Here is a 23,873-nt window from a genome sequence, read left to right as displayed (position 1 = left end):
CCTTCCTCTTATAATTAATTAAAAAAATAGTGATTATGTGGATAACAGTTTCAGAACACTGAATAAAAATTAGTTTTCTACTGTTTAATTTATTCCTGAGACTGCATCTGTGCATACAGGGATGTATCTGATTTCGTATTCAAGAAAAAGTGTTGGTTTGATTTGAGCACTGTTAATGAAACCAAATCACAAGTTCAAACCTTGTATGTTTAAGATAGCCTGATCCTTTCCTGAAATTCATAACTTTCCAATACTACCACAATTAATCTTGGCCATTCTTTTTTTTTTTAATGTTTATTTATTTTGAGATTGAGAGAGAGAGAGAGAGAGAGAGCATGAGTGGGAGAGGGGTGGAGAGAAAGGGAGAGAGAGAGAATCCCAAGCACAGAGCCTGATGCAGAGCTCCATCTCACCAATTGTGAGATCATGACTTGAGCCAAAATTAAGAGTTGGATGCCTAACCAACTAAACCACTCAGACGTCGCAATCTTGGCCATTCTTATTCATGGGAGCTCCTGGTCATGGGTGGGAAATGATGGAAGGATCTGTACACATGCATTCCAGAACTGGAATACAAAAGCACTTGGAGGGGTGAGGTGCATTGCCTAGATTTTCCATAGGAAGACAACAGGGGGAGATGGAGTAAGCAATGGGCCAAAACAAAGGATCTGCTAAGGTTTTTCATTCCAGTCAGGGAATCCAGCTGTTGTACAATTTAGCACTGCTACCTAGAGATGGTAATTTGATATGTGCCTCTGCAATCCTTCTACAGGGTGAAGAATTAATTCACTTAGATGGAAAATGCTGCCCTGAATGCATTTCAAGGAATGGTTATTGTGTTTATGAAGAAAATGTAGAATTTGTGAGTATCAGACTAATAACTGAAGACTATTAAAAATTAATAATTCAAAATTAGTTTGATGAGGGGGCATTACCTTCTCATATCTTTTACCCATTCATTGTTCATCAAATGTGTACACCTACTCTGTGCTAGGTCCTAGAGACACAGAATCAAACAGCTCGAAGAGTCACTGCTCTTGCTGCGGGGAGCTCATGCTCTAGTGTAGGCACACAAGGGACAGACAAAAACCTGCCAGTAGCTGAGAGGAGGGAGGTGCATAAGGTTAGTGTATGATCGGAGAAGTCTCTCATGTGGAGAAATTTGAGCAAAACCTAAGGGGAGTGAGGGAGCAAGCCATGTGGCTACCTGGGGAGAGAAAATGTGCTAGGAAGAGTCAGCAAATGAAGACGACTGAAGCAGAAGTGTGCTTGGTGTGTTCAAGAAACAGCAAGAAAGTGACTATGGCTAGAACCAAGAGAATGGGGGAGAAAGGATTTGGTGCCGGAGTCCACTAGGTAGCCTGGATGCCATGGTAAACGTGTGTTTTACTGTGACACAGACAAGAGCTGTAGGAGCTTTGAGCAGCCATGCTGTGATCTGGCTTACTTGTGAAAGGGTTACTTTGGCTGCTTTGTGAGCAAGTGACGGAAGGGGGTGAGGCTGGCAGTAGGTGATCTGGTTGGAAGGTTTTTCCAATAGTCCAGGAGTGGTGATGGTGTTTTGGTCTCAGAAGGAAGGCTCTAGATTTATTTTGCAGGTAGAATGGAAAGGATTTTGATGGATTGGTTGGGGGACAAAATTCCATTTGCTAAGGTTTTATTTCTAAGTCTGTACTTTTAAGAATTATATACCCAAAGAAAAAAAATATTTGTCTTAATCTCTTCAAGTTTGCTCTATTTGTATAGCCTAGATCTTCCACATGGGATTTTGTAGTGTTGATAAATTGTGTTCTAAAAAATAGGCCAGTTGATCATAAAGACAACTGCTTTATTGACCAATCAGAATAAAATGATAAGAATTGGGATTAAGTACTTTGATTCCTACCTACTTTTTCTTCGTGATTTGGGAAAATTGCATCTGTCAACCTGTGTATGCTGGAGAGAATACTGTGTGAGGTTAACAGTTTGGGCTCTAAATTCAAATATCTACTTTGCCACATACTAGCTGACTATAACTTTAGACAAGTTACTTAATCCTCATTTGTGAAGAAGGGATAACAATAGTACTTACCTCATGGGGCTATTGAGATAATACCTATGAAACACTTGGAACAGATGCTGGCACGTTAAAAAAAAAACAAAAACAAAAACAAAAAGCTAAAGAAATGGCATCATTGTTATGCTGTTGGCATTGTTTGTTTCATAGTGGTATTCAATAATTTAGTTCTTGTTTCTTAAGAAGTTAGGAGATTAAAGGCTGCCTATAAATGAAGAATTTCTATTTTCTCAACCATAGTATCAATTTTCCTACCCATTTTTGGAGGTAAATTAAGCCCGGCAGAGTTAAAGAAAAGCAAGTTGCTTTAAATGAGTCGAAATCCCCAGAGTATTGTGGTACCATACAAGATTCAAGAGTTTGCCCCCACAGGCTTAGATTTCTTGACTGTGAAGCCCTTCATGTTGAAGGGAATGGAAGCCATGTGCTCAAGCACAAAAGGAGAATCAGAATTCACAAATATTTCTGAAGCATGTTGTCTTCACCTCATATTGTATGCTTTTCTTGTTTTTGATATATATAGATTTTTTCTATTCATAATAAATGAATGATGTTGCATGATACTTGGGCAAAATGGATAACTCTTAAATGAGAAAATAAATAGATCAGTTTAATGGTGTTTTTAGTGGTATAATAAATACATTTCTCTTTGTCCCTAGATCCCCTCAAATGCAAGTGAAGTTAAACGTATTCCAGTAAGTATAGATTTTTAACTTGTACATAGATATTGGTAGCATTGTTTTAAGCAATGATCTGCATAAACTGTCCTGGGAAACCTTACTGCCATAGTATTTTTTAATAGTCATGTTTGTTGGCACCATGGTCCCAGATTAAGAATCTTAATGATAACTAACACTTTGATTCATTGAACTTTGCTTCTTTATTTACCTTATTTTTTCCCCAATTGATAATACTTCTCTAACTACAAGCTCCTACACATATTTTTCCCTTTCTTGTGATGATTTCCTCTTTCTGATTTTTTCTGGCCTAGAAAATTCAGTTTAACCATCCATGCAATTTCATGTTCTTCAAAGCATGGAGAGCTTTTGGGGTTTGGGAGTGTTAGTTCCACAAAACAAAACTGATTGTTCATTCTTTTAAGGTTGTTTACAGGAAAACATTGTATGGTTCCTTTTTAAGGTAAAGTGCAAGCACATTTATTCACACAAGCAAGCTTAAAATTTTGAAGGCTATAGAATAAGGGGGCCAGGAATCCAGTCTGCCTTGAAATGGAAGAAAAGCACTTCTGCCTTCTCAAGATAATATTCCTGATTTTTCTAACATTGTCATTCATTTTTGCTAACTATAGCCACATTAATTGTTTGGAGTGTTCAACATCAATTGGTTTAATAAATATTTTATCAAATATTTATATTATAATATGCTCTTCTATTCTCTCCTGTTTTACCTCCTTCATCACCCCAAAACATTCTGGTAGGAACCCTTGTCTCTTTCCTATCTTCAGGGTGAGTAGGATAGTGAGCAAAAAGGGAATTGTTCTTTATAATTCACTTTGAATTCTCCATCAAAATATTAATGTTCATTACCATAATTTGCTTGACCAAAAAGAATATTTTAGCGTGAGAAAGCCCATGGCACATCTACGGCCCACTAAAAATGGTCATACAAGAGCTGTAATTTTAAGAATATAATGACTCTACTGTTACTCTTACTGGAGTAACTGTAAGAAAACTCAGGGCTTTAACCAGCTTCCCACTGTTATTATAAAGATTGCATGGAATGTACCCGCTAATCATAGGTACATAGTAATCCCCTCTCGTGTTTTTTGGTGAGATAGGCTAAGAAACAAGTGTTATATGCTGCTTACTTATGAGCCCCAGAATGTGTTCTCAGTTTATTTTTCTGCCTGGGTTCTACATTTAAATAAATCAATTATAAACAAAGAAGGAGTAATATTATCCTTTTTAATTTAAAACTCTTTGGGGCACCTGGGTGGCTCAGTCGGTTGAGCGTCTGACTTCAGCTCAGGTCATGATCTCGCAGTTTGTGGGTTCATGCCGTGTCGGGCGCTGTGCTGACAGCGCAGAGCCTGGAGCCTGCTTCAGATTCTGTCTCCCTCTCTCTCTGCCCCTCCCCCACTCATGCTCTTTCTCTCTGTCAAAAATAAATAAAAATTAAAAAAAAAAAACCCAAACAACTCTTCAATGACTGTCCTATTTCAGAGTTAGATTTGCATGGTACTGAACAGGACTTTCATTTTGTCCCTTATGGGAACTTTAAGTTCTCCACCAGCAAACTGTCTTCTGAATCTTTGCAATTCTGATAACATCATTCTTTACTGTTTCATGTAGGAAGGGGAGAAGTGGGAGGATGGCCCTTGCAAAGTGTGTGAGTGCTGGGGCTCTCAGGTAACTTGCTATGAGCCCTCTTGTCCACCATGTCCAGTGGCCACACTAGCCCAAGTGGTGAAGGGACAGTGCTGTCCAGATTGCACATCAGGTGGGTCCATGTCTGATTTATGTCTACTGAGATATTTTCACTGTCAAAAAGTTCAGAGATCTTCTTTCTCCCTGCTTCGTGGTTTTTTTTTGTTTTGTTTTTTGTTTTTTGTTTTTTTTTAAGTCACCTACTAGGTTGGTTTGTTGGTTGATTGGTTTCTTGCTAATTTTTCTAACAAATGATATTGCTTAATCTTTGCCCATGTATTTACCAAACTCAACAGATTACGGGTAGGTGATCTTGGGCGAGTCATTGACCCTCTTTAGATCTTAATTTCTTGTTAATAAAATGTGCCTCATCTACCTTGCAAAATTATTATGGATATCAAATAACCTAAAGTTTAGAAACTTTTAAAAGCAAATATATATGTTAGGACTGTTCCATTGTTAAAGATATAAGGGCAATTGCTGAAAGTTTGTTACAGGTGTCCTTTTTTTTTTTTTTTTTTCTTAAGGTGAGCTGTTAAACAGATGGTTCCTTAGGAGTTCTCAAATGGGTTTTTGAAGTTTAAAGACTCATTAATTTCTTCCAAAAGAAAATTTTATCTACTTGTTCTGCAACTCTGCTTTCAAATCACCTGGGGTTGAATTAGTTCCAGTTAATAATTGTTGGCAAGCATTGGAGTTGCTCTGGCTGTGCAGTAATTTGCCTATAAGCTTAGTCTCTCTTGGAGAAGTGGCATTTTCTTCCATTCATATTTCATAATTAATTGTTTTCTTCTGTGGGTTGCAATTTTTCATATTGGCAGTTGCTTTTGTTGCACTCAACTTATTTTGGCTAATCACAGTGTTTCTGTGAAGAGTTTATCATGGGAAAAGCAAAGCAACTTTATGGTTTAATTACGTTACCTTCACCAAAGTGGCTCCCTGGGCTTTCCTAAACAAATATTTAGCATATTATAATGTACTATACTTTGAATATCAGGTCCCTGACAACTTTAAAACCTGAAAGAAGTCCTTTGCTGACAATTGCCATTGAATTCGATGATAATCCCAATTGTTTTGAATGCGATTTGAATTTTAGAGAAAAAGAATAAAGCTGGCTGTATTTTTTAAACAACTTTTTAAAAATTGTGTTTTGTTTTAACTTTCTATACATGCCAAAGCTTAAAAACATCTAAGAAAACATAAACTATTGAATTCATTTAAATCATATATTATGGAGCTGATGATTCCTGTTTGTAGAGGCATTCCAGCAGGTAGAAGCATTAATAGGGCTGTCCTGTAACATTTTTAGTGTCTTCAATGTGGAGCTACCAGAGACAGTAATAGTGTTTCAGACAAGGAGAGATTCTTTGAAATCTTGCATTGAAATCATTTTTGCTATCTCGGGGTCTTTTTCATACCTAAGTTCCAGAGTTTTCTGTTCTTCTTCTTCGCTATAGCCCCATATACTCTGTAGATTCTTTTTTGGAAGAATGTAAGAGAAATGATATGGTCTTTGTCAAATTCTCCTCTTCTTTGTCCTTGATTGTAGTTCATTGCCACCCAGACTGCTTGACCTGCTCTCAGTCTCCAGAGCACTGTGACCTCTGCCAGGACCCCACAAAGTTGCTGCGGAATGGACAGTGTGTGCACAGCTGTGGTCTGGGATTTTACCAGGCTGGTGCTCTCTGTTTAGGTATGGCTCTGGGCAGATAGCCGAGAGGTGGACTGAGGCTCACTGTTGTCAAGGAGGGGTGATGCACTCAAGAAATGCATAACTTCCAAAAACCCTTTGAAGGTAGTAATGTCATCCATAGGTTACTTGGCATCTCTACCTGCACGTGTCTTTCTTCTGACATTTCACAGGTGTTTTCATGCTTACTGGGGGATAGATGATGTGGAGGTCTGATGTTACTAGGTGGTTGTTATTGGATTTTTCATTTTTTGAAGACTTTCAAAGATAGTAATATCGCCAGAATCTTTCGTGTCATTTATTACGATACTCAGTTAATCCAAGATTGAAGTTTGGAATTGACATAGACATTCAAAATCACTTACTAGAACTTTCTCATTTTGCAAATGGGGAACTTGTGGGCCAGAGAAATTAACTGGCTTGTTCAACATCAAACAGATAATCGGTAATAGAGTTTATCTCCTGTGGGTTATCAAGGAGATCCAAAATGGGTTCATGTGAATTTTCAGAGTTCTTATGCAACTGAGAAGGAGATCTTACCTGGCAGAATTTTGGCTTGTTTGAGGCCAAATCATAGTTACTTTTTTCCCTATCTCTAACTCATAGAGCTAAAGTTTAATATATACTCCATTTAAGAGTATATAGGTTTATACCCTGGGTGTGAGATTCAACCTCTCTGTGCCTCAGTATTCTTACCTATAAAGTGGGGTAGTACTAGCTAGCACCTTCCTCAGAAGTTTTTTGTGAGAATTAAGTGTTAAGTGTTAATATACATGAAGTGCCTAGAATAGTTTCTAGGATATTTTCAAGCCTCGAGAAAGGTAATTATTTACTTCCCCCTACTTTCTTTCCTGACTCCTAATCTTTAGACTTTTTGAAAGTCATTTATACCTCTGCCATGGGTTGTGGAAGGAGAGACAAGGGATATTCTTGTGAAATGGTTGAGTGAGAAAGGTATTGGGGGTTATTGGATAAGAAGAGCACAGACTCAGGAGCCAAACTTCCTGACTTCAAATGCCAGCTTCATGTCACCTTGGGCAAGTTACTTAACCTCTAGTAGCTTGTTCCTCACGTGAAAAATTGGGGTTAACCACCCTATAGGGTTGTTGTAAAGATTAAATGCACCCATACATATAAAGCACTTTGTGAATTGCCTGGCGTGAAGTGTGTGTTACACAACTGAAGACTGTAGAGTAATTTTCCTGCCTTTCTTGTTCTCAGTACAGAGCCTCAGGATTGGGCTATGCTATGTAAGAATTGGCACAGGGGTGGTGTCTTTGAGCTAATCAGGGCTTCCCTTTTTCTTTCTCCCACCCATGTCTGGAGCCAGCCTGCCAGCCTCAGTGCTCCACGTGTACCAGTGGGCTGGAATGTTCGTCCTGCCAGCCTCCTCTGCTGATGCAGCATGGCCAGTGTGTGCCCACCTGCGGGGACGGCTTCTACCAAGATCGCCACTCCTGCTCAGGTAATCACTGGCTGGGCCACCAAGAAAGCCACCCCCACCCCCAAGTGATCCGGGGCCACAGGGAGCTGTGAGCAGCTTTTCAAGTATGAGAAGAAACTCTGAGAGAGACTCCTGATGGGCCCAGAACAGTGGATGAGAGATGACACGTGTTGTTTTCATAACCTTATTAGTGCTTTGGTGATGTGTGCATGTGGTGAGATTTCTCTAAGTCCTTCTGCCCACACCTTGGGGCACTGGAACAGTTCTTTATTCAGTTCAGGGTTGTCATTATATTGTAAGTGTGATTCCTTCATAGTGTAAATACATAGGGCTTAAATGAAAATGAAGAGAGAAATATATCTATATATTTTCAAAACTTTATTTCTATCTGAAGAGAGAGGGAGAAACAGAAATAAGAAAGTGACGTCATAAGTAACAAACATGGACTTGCAAAATAGATGATGGCATTTCCATTTACTCTTACTTTAGTGTCTGCATGCTTTAGTAGCTTTATGTGTCTAAAGAGCTAGTTGATATTCTTAATATTATAATAGTCTCTGGAGGTTGGAGTGGTCTTAGTGTAATTTAATTTTTTGCTTATACTGGACGATGTTTTTAATAGTGATTATAATCATGAGTATAAGTAAAGAAGTAAATGTTTAAAGAATTTTGTTAAATGTAGGAATAAGAAACAAATAAATAAATGCAGGAATGGGAAAAGGGGTAATGGTGGAAGCAAAGACAAAGGGCAGGGTCCTAGCTGGTCTGCAGGAGGAGACACAATCAGATGTGCTCAGAACCCAAGGCAGGGTGTGCAGTGGTGGGCAAACCTGAACAGGCAGACAGGCCAGAGGGAGAAGCTTGGGTGTCCTACCAGGGAGCTCTGGGAGCTAGGCTCTGCAGCTGAGCAGGAGAGGGGCAGAGATGTGATGAGACTCAAAGGTGGGCTGGTCTTAGGGTCGGCTGATATTCTTCCCTCATTTATGCCCTCGGTTAGATTTTCAGGAAGATCATTTGGAGAGAATATAGTGAAAGAGAGTAAGTGCATGGTATTCACCAGCTGTGTGGGCTGAATGAGCTCTATGGCATGGGAAGATGCTCTGTGGAAAGTCTTATGGCCTCCTTCATTCCAGGTTGAGGGCAGAAGCAGCATCCACGGGATAATAGAAACCATCTTGAAGGGAAACACTGGTACTATTAATGTCATACTGATGTGACGGTGGTGGGGCTCATCCTGGAGCCAGTCACATTACAAAACAGAAGGCACACTAGCTTCTGAGTCTGGCTTGAGGGCTTTTTGCAACCTGTAAAAATATCTTCTGTATCCCCAACATCAAGGGCTGCACAAAGTGTTCAACGTTTGTTGAACAAGTGTTTGATGAATGAAGACACATATTATCCTTTGGTGATCCTTGAAAGACCAGTGTTTCAATAGGAGCCTCAGCCATAAGAGATAAAAGACCCCTTAATGTTTCTTACTTATCATGTGCTATTTACCTGTTATTTTAGAACAGGCTCAAAGTGGGCACATCCAAATGCCTTTGTAGGTGTGTAATGGTTGGGCAATTTAGGTAAACTGCTGAAATTTCAATTTGATGAAGTTAATGAATGTATTCTCTACTCCTTTCTTCTATCCCATCAAAGAGACCTCCTACTAGCACTCCTGTGACAGATTTGCCTTTAAAAGGGAATTAATTCCCCTTAGATTTTATTCTTCCCTCCATAACACCTCAACCCCCTGCCACACATCCCACATACATATTTACTTTTTTCTTTCTCTTTTTTTGAGGGGCCGTTTTCCTTTCTCCCATGCTCAGTGTTTTAATTGGTGATGTTCATGCTGTTATAGGGCACTTTGAAATGAGTAATGTTTCATTTGATTACTGGTTTACGTAGCTGACTGCTTCCACATTCCATCCACATACCCATACACAAATGCCTCTGGTAGAAAGTTGCTGGGAAAATTTGTTCATGCTCCCTCCAGGGAATTAAACCAATTTGCTTTAGTTCAGCCTGGTTGCATTTTTATGCATAAAATGAGAAGAAAGAGGAGAGCAAGAAGAGAGAGAGAGTGTGTACGTGAGAGTGATCTTAAAAATTAAAGCAAAACTAGTGATCAATTTCCATATACTGTTTCAATGCTGAGATGGCCCAAATAAGCTTTCTCATTATTGGAATTTTTTGCAACATTTGTGCTTGTGCTATTTTTGGTGGCTTCTCATCGTTGACCTTGGAAGTTGGTCAGTCAACCAGTCCTCTTCTAGCATGTGCTAAACTTTTCAAAAAGAAGCCTGCTATTTTATGGTAACAACAGGTTTTTCTGGATTGATTCCTCTTGGCAGGGTCATTTATATTATGACCAGCATAATTTGCCACTTTATTGACCCATCAAAACCAAAAGAGAGTGAACACTGTGCTGAGGAAACTAATTACCAGCAATTACCTGATTAATATTCATGCTCACTCTGTTGAATATAAGGCAGAGAGAAAAATATGGGGCAGAGCCAAGTGGCACAGAAGCACATAGCTCTCCAACAGAAGAGTAGGAGCAGGTAAACCAGGAGAAAAGAGTAGGAGCAGGTAAATCAGGGGAGGGGTGAGAGAAGACACTGAGTCCTACCAGAGAGTCGCATCCTCAGGGCCCTTGTCATTTCCCCTTTTCCCTTCGGTTTTGTGGTATACACACACACACATACACAGGTGCAGATGAATGTGTTCCTATGCGTGCATATATTCATATCATTATTACATTCTCGTGCTTGATTAAACTGAATGCTATTGTAGTTATAGACTACATTAGGTACTCCTATACCCCAGTCACTGCTTCATTTCTAAATGAAACTCCAAACTGTTGGAGTTTGATCACTTCCCCTTCAGGCTCAGCACCACCCAGTTTTTATGCCAGTCTAAGTTGGAGACAGGCAGTATATACGTTGCCTCTTCTCTGTAGCAGGTAGGGCAAAAGAGTAATCACCCTCTTAGGGGCCAGAACACACCTTTAAGACCTGGCTTTCGGGCTTAGACTTTCTTTGCCACCAGTTGGATCTGGTCCAACGGCCCTGTTGTCCACTCTGTCCCTGTCCTCTGGACCCTGTGGACATCAAGTTCTAGGACTGGGCTTCTAATTTGCTTCTTTCTACCTTGTCTTGTTATGACCCATTTCCAGGAATTAATAGCCTGTGTCTTAGTCATCCCAGCCTGATGGTCAGTTTTGACTCAGATGTGGATGTTCCTTGCTCCTCCCACCCACTGCATGACCTTGCACCTTTCCTGCATGACCCTTTGGGTACCACTTATGGATTTATTGTATTCTCTCTACCAGAGTTGTGGTTCCATTGCTTCATCTTAGAAACCCTGTTATGAAATCTAAATCTGGATCTAGACTCACCTCACTATGCCCTGAAAACATTCTTCCTTACCTGTCTTACCCCTCTTTTCAGTCAACCTCTGTTCTGCCCTGGTGGAACCATTGAACTGTTGCACACACAAATCCTAGGTAAGGGAACCCATAAGAAAAAAAAAGTTAAAAACAATCAAACACACATCATGCAAGATTAGTTAAAAATAAGCAGCTCATAAGACTATAACTTTGAGTAAAGAAAGAGTAGAATTCAACCCATTTTTATTCTTTAATGTTTTTTTTGAGAAAGAGAGAGCGAGAGAGAGCACGTGAGCAAGAGCATGAGTAGGGGAGGGGCAGAGAGAGAGGGAGACAGAGAATCCTAAGCAGGCTCGTGCTGTCAGTGCAGAGCCCAATATGGGGCTTGAACTCACCAACTGTGAGATCACAACCTGAGCCAAAATCAAGAGTCAAACGCTTAACTGCTGAGCCACCCAGGTGCCCATTTTTATATGTATGTCAGCGTTTGATATGTCCAGTGCAAACCTCCAGTATTCACAAAGACCTGAGGATGGAGCTGTGTGTACCCTGTGGCAAGTGCTACCTTCATTCGCAGACCCAGACATGGGAGGGACTGTGACACAGTGCTTAAGACTGTAGGCTTGGAAGCCAAACTATCGGGACTCCAGTCTTGGCTCTGTCACTACAAACAGTGCATTTTTTAACCCCATGCTTCAGCTGCCTATGGGTAAAGTGGGGACAATAATGTCAGCCATATAGCATGAGTATAAGGATTAAATGAATGAATTCACATATGTCATTTAGGATGGTGCCTGGCACTTAGTAAGCCCTCCATATGAGTTAGAAGACTTATATTTCTGCTTTCATTGTCCTTCCCTGTTCCATTTCTCTCGCTCCTCCATTCATTCTCCTTTGACCACCATTGGAAGTCCTGAGGATATGAAGTGAAATAAGATGCTGTCATATTTTCCTATTGAGAGCTTGCAATCAAGGCTGGGTTGGCTGCTGCTAACAGAGATGTAAAAGAAAAAATAATCATATAAACATACAAATCTATGCAGTTTATTCTACATCTGATTGCTGTGTAGTCTCAGATTTTTAAACTTAAAGAACCAAGCCATTGACCATTTTACAGGTTTGTATGAGGGAGGATCATTTTGATTCTTAACTCTGCCACTTACTGCTATATGGCTTTGTACAGGTCATTTAACTGCTTGAGCCTCAATTTCCCCAACTGTAAAATGGAGATAATATCATCTACTTTACACTGTTATGATGAACATTAGAAAAGATGTTTGAAAATATAAGTATGTTATGCTTGGCACATTGTATGTGGGCAACAAAAGGCAGCTATTGTCATTGAATCTCTTTGTTTATTTTTCAATTTATGAGAATGAAAACCAAATAGCTTGCATTAAGAAACAAAGAGTTTTGTGCCATTTGTGTCTGATTTAAAATAAAATCCACTTTTCTATGTTATGGAGAAAAAAACTATATTCTCACAAGTTAAAATCCTTTCATTTTTTAAAAATGCTCAGATTAAATGTTGAGAGTCTGGAATTTTTTTTCTTAGCCAAAATTATGGTGTAATTAGAGGGAAAACTTAGGATAACTAAGCTTGTAAAATTTACATATAGGATGCTGGCCTAGCTGAGTTTTAAAAGCTGTAGTTTGAACAGAGGAACTTCTCAAGTTAATTATTTGTTGGAATTTTGTTTGACCAGAGCAGCCCAACCATTTGTGGAAATGAAGCACTGACCCTTGGAGCCAGGGCCAAAGCAGTGAAGACTTAATGGGTCTTGGCATTATGTTCCAGCATGTGGCTTAGCTCAGCCTAGTTGTACCTGGGGCAGAGCTCTTGGCAAAGGCATTTATGAAACTGCTGTTCTGAATCCTCAAGAAGACAAGGATTCCCTTACCCCCTTGTTCTGTAGGGATGGTCACTGTGAAGCCATCATCCTCTGTGGCCCCTCCAACACCCCCCTAGAATTGGAGGGTCATCAGTCACTCTTTCATTGCCAGATCACACATTCAGTTTGGGGGCCCAGCACATCCTACCACACTCTGCCTTAGCTCATTCTGTTCTGCTCTTTAAATTGTATGCATTGCTCAAGACTCTTCTGATATTCTATAGCAATTACGGTCTCTCACTTAATTGCTGAGTGTCTTGTAAAGGGGACTTACTGCTTCAAGTGATATTCTTGTCTCTTCCATTCTGTTCATGCAAGGAATATTTGTTGAGTCTCTTTCATGTACCTGGGAACTGGGATATAGAGTGAATGGGCAGAAAACTGCCCTGGGGTTAAGGAACTTACTTTCTTGCAATGGGAGAAGAGTCAGTAAATAAGTATACAGATAATTTCAGATAGTTACCAGTCGATGAATTCATTACTATCAGTGCTATAAAGGCAGTTTTAAAAAAGGTATATTATAGAAAGTGACTGACTGTTGAGGCAGGGACTGGTTTTATGCTTCTGAATTCCCCACAGTGCCAAGCGCATATAAGGCCCTCTGGAATAAACCTGTCAGCGTTTCTTGGCTAGGTGTAGCCTGGGGAAAATTCCAGAATCTGTATTTTTCCCACCTCTGTTTGTCTTATCTTTATCTCCCTCCACTTCAACTTAGTGGAGTGCTTTATCGGTGTGGGAAGGGTTACTCTTTAAAAACAAAAAACAAAAAACAAACAAAAAACCCACCTATCATTGGAAATTAAGTGGTATCCACAGAGTGTTTTAAGCCTTTCAGAACAGAGCACAACAGGATTGCCCTCCTAGAATGTATACTTCTTGAGTAAACTAGACCCAGTGAAACAGGTGACAATGGTAGTCCAAGGCCTCTCCCTCTTTGGACATTCATGTAAAGGTTAAGTGGAGAGAAGGAAAAAGCAGCTGGCAGTGTTGTGCCTGCGACCTTTGCTGTAGCAGGAGACTAGCTATGTTTGGCATTTGCCTGTGCTGCTTACAGACCCTGCTGCGTATGCCAAAAGACAAATGACAGACAGAAGTATCACATACCAGCAGAGAAAGCCCGCCACAAATGCAAGGGAGTTTATCTTCCAGACAGAGTCCATTCTTCCTGACAAATCTGAACCCCCAAATATTTTAGCTATGGATTGCAAACTAGTGACAAGACTTCTGGCTTTCTGCCCAGGTCCAAGGGTTCTCAGTTATTTTAACTAGGCTATATGGCATACATGGCATACATTCTTTCTCTCTTTTTCCTATTCCCCACCCCAACTCTCTCCCTGCACAACCTTCCCCTCCCTTTTTAGGCTGCCCACAGAGCAAACAGCACCTCCATGTTATCACTGTTGAGATCTGAGCAGGCTATGCTAGTGCAGCCAGGAAGTCTGAGAATTCTCCCCATCAAAAGCTTGATTTTGGTTGGTGGTCCCTCTGGCTTTTCAATTTCTGTAGATAAATAGAATCAAGGTATCAGTGGAGAAATCAATAGCCATTTAATTAATGGGGGCTGAAAAAAAAAACAACCCAGGGAGTCCTAGCAGCTGTGGGTTGCCAATGGTCACAGTGGATAAGTGGAATCTGAGAGCTCCATTTGGCTCAAGCTGGGCCAAGGTGGTCACTGCATTTGAAAGCTCTTGTGGTGTTCTTGTGTTGTAGATTTAGAAGTACAGGTAGAGGGGCAGGAGATAGAAAAGATAACTTTAAGAACATTTCTTATGAGCTGAATGTCTGCCATTATCCTTGACTTATGTACCAATGCAAAGCTGGCCTGCATGTAAAATCTCTCTTCGTGTGTACCTGACAAAGCCTCTGCCCACTGGGAAGTCAACCCTTTGGTCCAAGTTCTACAGAAGACCTTGCTGAAAATTGAAATATGTTACCCAAGATGAGTAAATCATTCAGCTATATCACAAATGTGGTTAATAGATTAATTAGCTATTTACCCAGCATGTGCCTTAAGGAAAAGGATTACAGGCTTATTTTTTTCCTCCCCTTTCAGTAAATTTTTCCCCTAAATACGAAATGAATTCATGTTTATTACAAAAAATAACTTGATGAAGTCAGTAAAATTCAAGGCACAATAAAAAATCAGCGAAAATCCCTGACTCAAACTGTCCCAAATTACTACTGTCAGTATTTTGGTGAATGTCTTCCCAATTTATGAGTGTGTGTGTGTGTGTGTGTGTGTGTGTGTGTTATGTACACAGATATACACACATTTATTTATTTTTCAAAGGTAAAGTCACACTCTATATATAGTTTTATTGCCTGTTTTCCCCATGTTATTTATTATCCTTCTACAAAATCTTTTTAAAGCTGTTTTATAACTTTCCATCTGGGGCTATGCAAGAATTCATTTAGCCAGTCCTCTGTGGTGTGATGTTTGTTCCTAATTTTTCCATTATCATAAATAACCATGATGTAAACATTAAAATAATTTTTTTAATGTTTACTTATTTTTGAGAGAGAGACAGAGCATGAGTGGGGAAGGGACAGAGAGAGAAGGGGACACACAATCTGAAGCAGGCTCCAGGCTCTGAGCTGTCAGCATAGAGCCCGGCGTGGGGCTCAAACTCAGGAACCATGAGATCATGACCTGAGCTGAAGTTGGACGCTTAACCAACCAGGCGCCCCACCGTGTAAATAGCTGTTTTTTTTTTTAATATGAAATTTATTGTCAAATTGGTTTCCATGCAACACCCAGTGCTCATCCCAACAGGTGCCCTCCTCAATGCCCATCACCCACTTTCCCCTCCCTCCCACCCCCCATCAACCTTCAGTTTATTCTCAGTTTTTAAGAGTCTCGTATGGTTTGGCTTCCTCCTGATGTAAACAGTTTTAATAGAAAATTGTGGAAAATATATTGGATTAGGCTAAGTTCTTCAATTTCTGGGTCCAAGTTATATATGTACTGTTGAAACCTTTGACACTTTAATATGTGACTGTCTTTTGAAAAAGTTATAACTTGTACTCCTGCTAGACACAAATGAGTGCCTACTTCCTACCACCCTTGTGAGCATTAGGTGTTACGATTCTTCTTGTTTGTCAGGTTGATTGGCACAAAATGGAAGTTTGTTTAATTTCTTTCTTTTACTTATTCTTGGGATTCACATGAAGATGGTTGACTTAATCATACTTATGTGTTCATTTTCATCATTAGCCTGGGCCAGCTATTTCTCTTGCTTATCTATCTATGCCTATCTGTCTGCCCATCCTTTTTGCTCCTGTAACCTATTTCCATTTCTCCTCCCCCCAACCCCCCACTTAAGGAACTATTCTAATGCAATTTAATATGTATTGTGTGTGTGTGTGTGCTCTTTTTGTTTTGTATGCACCTATTTTAAATATTCATAAATAGGGGTGCCTGGGTGACTCAGTCAGTTAAGCATCTGACTTCAGCTTAGGTCATGATCTCACAGTTCGTGGGTTTGAGCCCCGCGTTGGGCTCTGTGCTGACAGCTCAGAGTCTGGAGCCTGCTTCAGATTCTGTGTATCCCTCTCTCTCTGCCCCTCCCCAACTAGTGCTCTGTCTCTGTCTCTCAAAAAATAAAATAAAAACGTTAAAAAAATAAAAAATAATAATAATAAAGAGAACTCTTTTAAATATTCATAAATATTGGTAAGTAGATATTTCATTCTTTTCCTTTTTTTTTAATTTTAAAGACTTTATTTATTTATTTTTTAGAGCAGTTTTAAGTTCACAGGAAAATAAAAGGGGAGGCACAGAGATTTCCCAGTTACTCCCTGCTCTCACACACACATAGCCTCCCCTGTTATCACCATCCTCCAGCAGACTGGTATATTTGTTACCTTGATGAATCATTCTCCCCACTCCCCCCTTTTTTTTCTTTCTAAGCACTGTTTCTAAGATGTATACAGATCACTGTGTGTACATTTAATTGATTGCATATAGTTGCTGCTCTCTTGTTTACTTTGCATATCTCTGGCTATTTCTGAAGCAAAAGATTTTTTTCATGTATTTGTATTTTTTCTGTTATGAGCTCCCTCAAGTACATAGGACTTTTCGGAATGTACGGAGACCAAATATTCCCATTTCAGGGTATAAGGTTTTTTGTTGGCACAAGGAGGAAGGTTGGGGACAGAGACCCAGCCTGGAGGGGAGAGAAGATTGCAGTAAAAGGATCAAAAATGATGATTACGCCTATGAACTTCCTTTCCTCTTAAATTTGTCTGGCATTTACGCTTCTTAGACAAGTAGCCTTGGCCTCCTGTGGGGCTGTACCAGGGGGTAAGGGGAGTAGTCTGTCCAGCACTTGGACTTCCCCTCAAGCCCTCACCAAGCTATTCCAAAGGGCTTTTGTTAATGTATTGTAGAAATTACAAAGGAATAACTTTAGAGTATTAGTCCTCTGGAAAAGGCTGGAACCCCTTCTTGTAACTGCTGGAATGATCTCTGACAGTTCTGTTCACTTCCTTTCTAAGTGAACCCGCCTTTCCTGTAGTCTTTTCTGTCCTTTCCTCTCCTGTCTCCTGCTGCACTTTCATTTGTTCCCTTTATAATTACTTTGCTTTTGACACCCGTTAAAGCCACAGGTGCTAGGTCTCCCAGGGTATGTTACTCACTGCATCACCTGCCATGTTCTCTGTGTTCTCAAATGTGTCATCTCGCCAGCTCCCTGTGAGTTAGGTGCAACGAAGCTTATTCCCACTTTGCAGATTAGGAAAGCAAGGAATGGGGAAATTGATTGTAAGATACAACAAGAGCTTCCTATTGGAAATTTACCCACTATCTCCTGATAATACTTTAGCACTTGGCAAGTACTTCCCAGTCATTTGTGTGATAAGAATGAAAGCTAGCAGTTGCTACAAAATGGATCGGGGACGAAATGAAGGAATTTGACTTGTGGGTGGCATAGCTGCTTGTGCCTGCCGTTTGGGCTGCTTCTGTGTAGTTGTGAGTGAGAACCCCTTTGGTGGTTTGGAGATCTGAACTCAGCCTCAGTGGTAAACCTCAAAGGGTCTGCTGATCAAGTGTGCCAGTTCCCTGGGAATGGCAGAGGAACTTATTCCAAAAGGCCATGGGGAAGGTGAGGGACCAAAGCTCCTTTTCATTCCTGAGGGGCATTTTGAACTGAAGGCTGAGTCCACTCGTGTCTGGATCCACTGCCTGAGGTCTGGGAGAGTTTTCCGGAAGATGAGAAGTGGCCCACAGGAAGTGCTTTTTACGCTTTCCTGGAAAAGGGCTGCGTTGTCTGCTTAGAGAAACACACGTTAAAATTTCTTTACAGCAATCTTCTATTTCAAAATTACCAAGTCACAAAAAGAAGTTTCTTATTTTTACAGTAGGATTTCAATATAGAATTGCCAAAAGAAAAGTAATTCGTTCCTTTTCATTTTGAAATGAATTGCTCAGCAAGCCAGCACATGTCTTGCTATGCTCCAGAAAAGTCCGGGGCTTTCCTAAATAAATTATCTACTGCATGTGAGTTAAGTAGATGGTTTTCTCTCATTAGCTGCCTTTTTAAATTTATTGCCACATTTTCACAATATCAATTCAAAAACCCTGGGTGATCGGACATGTATCACTAAGAGAAATTATGGTAAAAAGTCAGGGAGTGACCTTCTATTTTTCATAATAACCAAAGTGTAATAAAAGCCACATGTAAAATAAGCCTGGAAGAAGAGATTATCTGCAGTAACATATGTTCAGTGTTAGGAATTAGAAATCAATTGCAAAACACAGTAGGAGTATGTCATTTTAAGGAATGATAGCTGAAAAAAAAAAAAAAAAAAGAAAAGAAAGAAAAGAAAAAGAAAAAAAAGAAAGAAAAAGAAAAAGGAAATGACAGCTCATTATAGTCCTGTATTGAAGAAATAAAAATCCCTTCTGCTGTCTTGACTGACCATGGAACATGCCTTTTGTTTGCTATGGAAAAAGAGATGGCCTGGCTTCATATTTGGTACTCTGTATAGATGTGGCATAAATAGTTGTCATCATAAGTAGATCTGTAACCCAATATTTATTAGGTAGATTTACAGCCTCAAGATTATCTACCTTCAGTTATCATATGTTCAGACTATGACCTCATGGTTAGTTGTTTCCATGTAGAAGGTAACTAACTGATAGGATGAATCCCTCATAACCAGTAAAAAAAAAAGACTGCTGGGTATCCATTTAACATACATTTAATGAATACTCACTTTGTACAAGTTATCAATCTGGACACTGGAGGTTTAAGATGATTCAAACCTGGCCCCTGTTTTGGAGGCTACTACATTTCATTGAAAGGCATTGCTTTGTAACCAAATGATCAGGACAATAGGATAAATACCACAGAGAATGTACAACATTCTGCAGGAACACAGAAGAAGGAAGTGACTGTTTGGACAAGTCCAATAAAGCTTCACAGAAGTAATGACAGCTTAGGCCTCTCAAGTGTAAGCTGTGTTATAAGGACTATGGAAGGAGATGGAGGCATTGCCAACTGGGTGAATCCTGTGTAGGGCATCCAGAAACCACAGACAGGTGTATGGCATGCTTGGGGTACCCTGCTCCATAGATCTAGCTTGCTCAAGGGACATAGCAGAAGACAGGGCTGAAATACTAAGTACAGCTCAGTTTGTGACAGGTTTAAGTGCCATCCCTAAGCCTGTAGCCTCTATCCTGCTCATCCTTTGGCCCTATTCTGATTTTCAACACTAGGGATAATGTTAAAAATGTGTAACAAGTAGTATGGCACAGATCAGATTGGTCAGAAGTCAGGGTGTGGGGGGGGGGGTACCTGAGACCCTCTCCTATGTCAGGACCTTTCAGGTCCTGAAGCACAGTGTCTTTCAGGATTCCCAGGAATGGAACCAGACTATCAAGGAGGGACCAGGATGATAGCCATTTACCAATCAGGTTGGAAGTATTTTTTACGATTTTAAAAGCCCGTGCAGCTAAAGGTCTATACTGCGATCAGCCGATTCCTGAAGACAACTAGGGGGTTGTGCTTTAATTTCTCATCTCCTCCGCACCCCCTGGACAAAAATGATTTCATGCCTCGAGAATGTCTTGAGTTAATTACTCTCTCCTCTCCCCACTGCAGAGCAAACTCTCTGAGAAGAAAAATTGATTAAAACTTTTACAGATGAAGTCCAAGGTCTTTCCCCAGCCTGCCTGACATTTGTGATCTGGTCCCTGTTGTCTTTTTAGTCTTTAGTTCTCATCATCCTCTCAGGCACTTTCTCCCTGGTGCAGTTTGCATAATGCTACCAATGAGCTCAAGTGATGGGGTGGTTTAAATGTTTCCTCTAGCAGACTTCTGACCGATGGCTAGCTGGGAAGGCCCCACAGGCTAGCACAACCTTGCATGTGGTAGATGCTTCTGTTGAATTTCGATAGATTAGCCTGACATACCTTCTTAGGAGTGAAATTGGGTTTTTTATTTGCTTTTTTGTGTTTTTGTTGTTGTTGTTGTTGTTGTTGTTTATTTTTAAGTAGTGTCTTTGAATCAACAATAAGACAGAGGCACAAACAGTGATTGGCACTTCAGATGATGAGTAGAGTCATTAATTGAAAGGTAGCTGAATAAATGAATAACAGATTTCATGTATGTTCAGGGTAGAACTTGTTACTGGGAGCTTTGTATCCACATCTTTAGTTATAATGTAGTTTTAGTAGCTTATCCTAATATTGGCAGTGTTCCCATGTAACATTTATAAAATATAAATGAGATGTTAACTATAAGTGAAGTACCAAATGTAGAGTACCAAGCAGTGTGCTCAGCACAGAGTTAAATTAAATGGAAATGGATTTTGCCCTCATGAAGCTTACAGTCTAGCAAGGGAACCAGGTAATAAATAAGTAAACTTTCTTCCATCTCTGCTTTTCATCTGCTGTTGTCATCTCTTGCCTGGACCAGAGCAATGGCTTCCACACTGGTCTCTCTGCCTGTAGGCAAGTCCTTCCACCCTCTCTACATGGCACCCAGAGAGAGCTTTAAAAATCGGGGTTTGTGTCTATCTTGTTTAATCCCATTCATGACTTCACATTACAATTAGGGTAAAATTCTGATTTCTTTCCATGATCTCCAAGGTCAAGTTTGATTGGGCCTCATCCTATCCTTCCAGCCATGAATCAGTCCACTGTGCCCCACCATTCCTCACTGTGATCCTCTGTGCCCTGCTGGTCTCACTGTGTCCACTAGCTTCAGCCACAGGGGCAGCCTTCTATTCCTTGCACCCCTAAACTCCTTCCTTTCTCAAAGGCTTTGTTGGTGCAAACCTAGAGCTGGCCACTTCCCATCTTTCAGATCCACCTAAAGTTGGTCCCTTCTACCCTTACCACTGTTATTTTTATTGAAGAGTCCTTCTTGGAATTTAACAGAATTTGTAATTATCTCTAAATTTGTTGGGGGGGGTGGGGGAAAGTTGTCTGAAATTAAGACTTTCCTGTGCAGTTGAAAGCTGAGAGGAGAGGATTGGATCTTGAGATTCTCAATGCAGGCACCCTTTTCTGATTCTAAAGGGATACCTAATTAAATTACTTAGGTGTATAGTTCCCAAGTCTCTTCCAATCAGCAAAAGAATTCTCTCTACCAATTTTGGTCAGAATGAATACCTCTGCAAATAGATTGTGCTCCACTGTGAAGCAAACATTTTGAAAACCAGGGTGCATTAACAGAAGCATGTGTTGGGCTTAACCATACAGACAGTGAACCAAATTTGAATATAACCAGTCATTTAGAATAGGCCTCTCTTTGCAGACATGCTAAGGTGAGAAGTAAGCCTAATAGTAATTAAAAAAAAAATCAAATTCTAAAAGAGGAGGACATTTTTTTAAAAATATTTATTTATTTATTTATTTATTTATTTATTTATTTATTTATTTCGAGAGAGAGAGAGCAGGGGAGGGGAAGAGATAGAGGGAGAGAGAGGATCCCAAACATGGGGCTTGATCCCACAAACCATGACATCATGACCTGAGCTGAAATCAAGAGTCAGATGCTGATGTTTAAAGAACTGAACCACCCAGGCACCCTGAGAAGGACATTTTTGAGTGTTAAAGAAAAAACTCTGGTTTAGGAACAATGTATGGTTAGAAAGTTAACTTGTAAGAGAAAGACTCTCAAGATATATGCCAAGAGCAGAAGCTGGTGGGGCAAACCAGAGAATAGGGGGACTAGAAGAGTAATGAGGAAGGACAGAAGGAAAGGGTTGGGGTAGGACAGAGAGAGAGAGAGAAGAGAGGGATGGAAAGAGGGGAGAGAGCAGTAAAAATCCAGAAGTACCAGGTCTTTCAAGGTTTAATCAAGGACAAAAGTACATGGCATTCGTCCTTGCTGATTCTTGATGGTGTTGAACGTAGGAGTAGTGATCCTGTCAACGGTTCATCGTATGGTTACAAAAGGCAAGGTGGCAAGGTGATAGAGGGCCATCTGATTTCATTAGACAGACCATCTTTGTCTTGAAAATTATGATTCCCTTCCCTGTGATTCTCATTACTCAAAAGCCTCTGATTTCCTGTTCCAAGTCTCTTAGCAGTCATTTATGGAAGTTGTACTTCTGGCCAACAGAAATAGGTATTCTGGGGGGTGTTTTTTTTTCTCCTGGGATATACATATGTGCATCGCGATTTAGGAATGAAGGCACCAACATCCTCCTTATAAATTCTAAAAATCTTTGAAAGAAAAATTGCAACCAGCCCTTTCCACTATAGACTGTTCACTGATTTTGCTGTTTGCCTGCAGTCTGCCATGAGTCCTGTTCTGCCTGCTGGGGTCCGACAGAGAAGCACTGCTTGGGCTGCAGAGACCCCCTCCAAGTGCTGAGGGAGGGCAGCTGTGACAGCAACTGTGGCCTTGGGTTCTACAACAAGCAGGGGATCTGCAGTGGTAAGTGTCCGGCTTTGCATGCCAGAGCATCTTTTTTTTTGTTTTGTTTTTCTTCCAGCATCCCTCATTTTATTCTAATTAGAACGTTTCTTTTACTCAACCAATATGAAAATGGCTGGTAACATTGGCAGTGTTTTAGTAGTTTACAAAACACTTTTTTTCTGAACTGATAGGATCACCTTTAACACCCTCACTCCTCAACAGCTTGTTAGGTTAGGGTGTTCATTCTAGCCTCATCCTCTGAGACTCAGGCTGCTTGCTCCAAACTCTCAGCTGTAGGGAGAGGAGCAATGCTTCCTTCCTCCAATTTTGAAACTCCTCAACAGCACCAGACAGCCTTCCACATATGCATGTAAATAAAGACACTCTTAGACCAGCCCAAGGCAGACCCACCTCTGTGTTGGTGCCCCTGACTTAGCTGAAGCAGTTACTGTGTATTCTACCTTTAATGCGCATGGCATGACAGTAAGAGTTAACGTTTAATGCCCACAGCATGACATTAAGAGTTAACCTAGTGTTTCCTTCCAAGTGCTTTACAAACATTACCCACTGGGGAGCCTGGGTGGCTCAATTGGTTGAGCATCCAACTTTGGCTCGGGTCATGATCTCACCACTCGTAGGTTCCAGCCCTGCGTCCAGCTCTTGGATGACAGCTCAGAGCCTGGAGTCTGCTTCGAATTCTGTGTCCCTTTCTTGCTCTGCCCCTCCCTTGCTTGTGCTCTGTCTCTCTCTCTCTCTCAAGAATAAATAAAACATTAAAAAATTTAAAAAAATAGTACATTACCCACTGAGAGGCAGAAAAGTATGGGGGGAAGAGCATGACCTTGGGCAGGTTACATAATCTCGCCATGTGTCAGTTTCCCTTTTGTAGAATGGAGGTAATAGCAGCTGTGGTAGACAGAATAAGGGCCCTCAAAGATGTCTATATCCTAATAGCCAGAACTTGTCAATATGGCTGCCTTAAATAGCAGAAGGGATTCTGTAGGTGTGATTAAGTTAAGGATCTTGAGATGGGAGAGCTGATCCTGGATTATCCGGGTGAGCCAGTTAACCGTAAGGGTCCTTATAGGAGGGAGGCAGAAGGGTGGAAGTCTGAAAAGGAGATCTGAGACAGAAGCAGGAGTCGGGGCGATGC

At 40.5% G+C, this 23,873-nt stretch overlaps 1 protein-coding gene across 1 annotated transcript in view; it reads left to right on the top strand.

The window, feature by feature from the left end:
- Positions 1-23,873, top strand: part of FRAS1 (Fraser extracellular matrix complex subunit 1) — a 422,079-nt gene that overhangs the window by 187,815 nt on the left and 210,391 nt on the right. Inside the window, exons 10-15 of the mRNA XM_042984325.1 lie at positions 773-862; positions 2,716-2,751; positions 4,369-4,516; positions 5,993-6,136; positions 7,464-7,598; positions 22,595-22,738. Coding sequence (XP_042840259.1) covers positions 773-862; positions 2,716-2,751; positions 4,369-4,516; positions 5,993-6,136; positions 7,464-7,598; positions 22,595-22,738 — 697 coding nt within the window. The remainder of the gene's footprint in view (positions 1-772; positions 863-2,715; positions 2,752-4,368; positions 4,517-5,992; positions 6,137-7,463; positions 7,599-22,594; positions 22,739-23,873) is intronic.

This window comes from Panthera tigris, chromosome B1 (genome assembly GCF_018350195.1).
Source record: "Panthera tigris isolate Pti1 chromosome B1, P.tigris_Pti1_mat1.1, whole genome shotgun sequence".
NCBI classification, from domain to species: domain Eukaryota; kingdom Metazoa; phylum Chordata; class Mammalia; order Carnivora; family Felidae; genus Panthera; species Panthera tigris.
The sequence above is the reverse complement of the archived record's forward strand: the minus strand, read 5'-3'. Positions and strand labels throughout refer to the sequence as shown.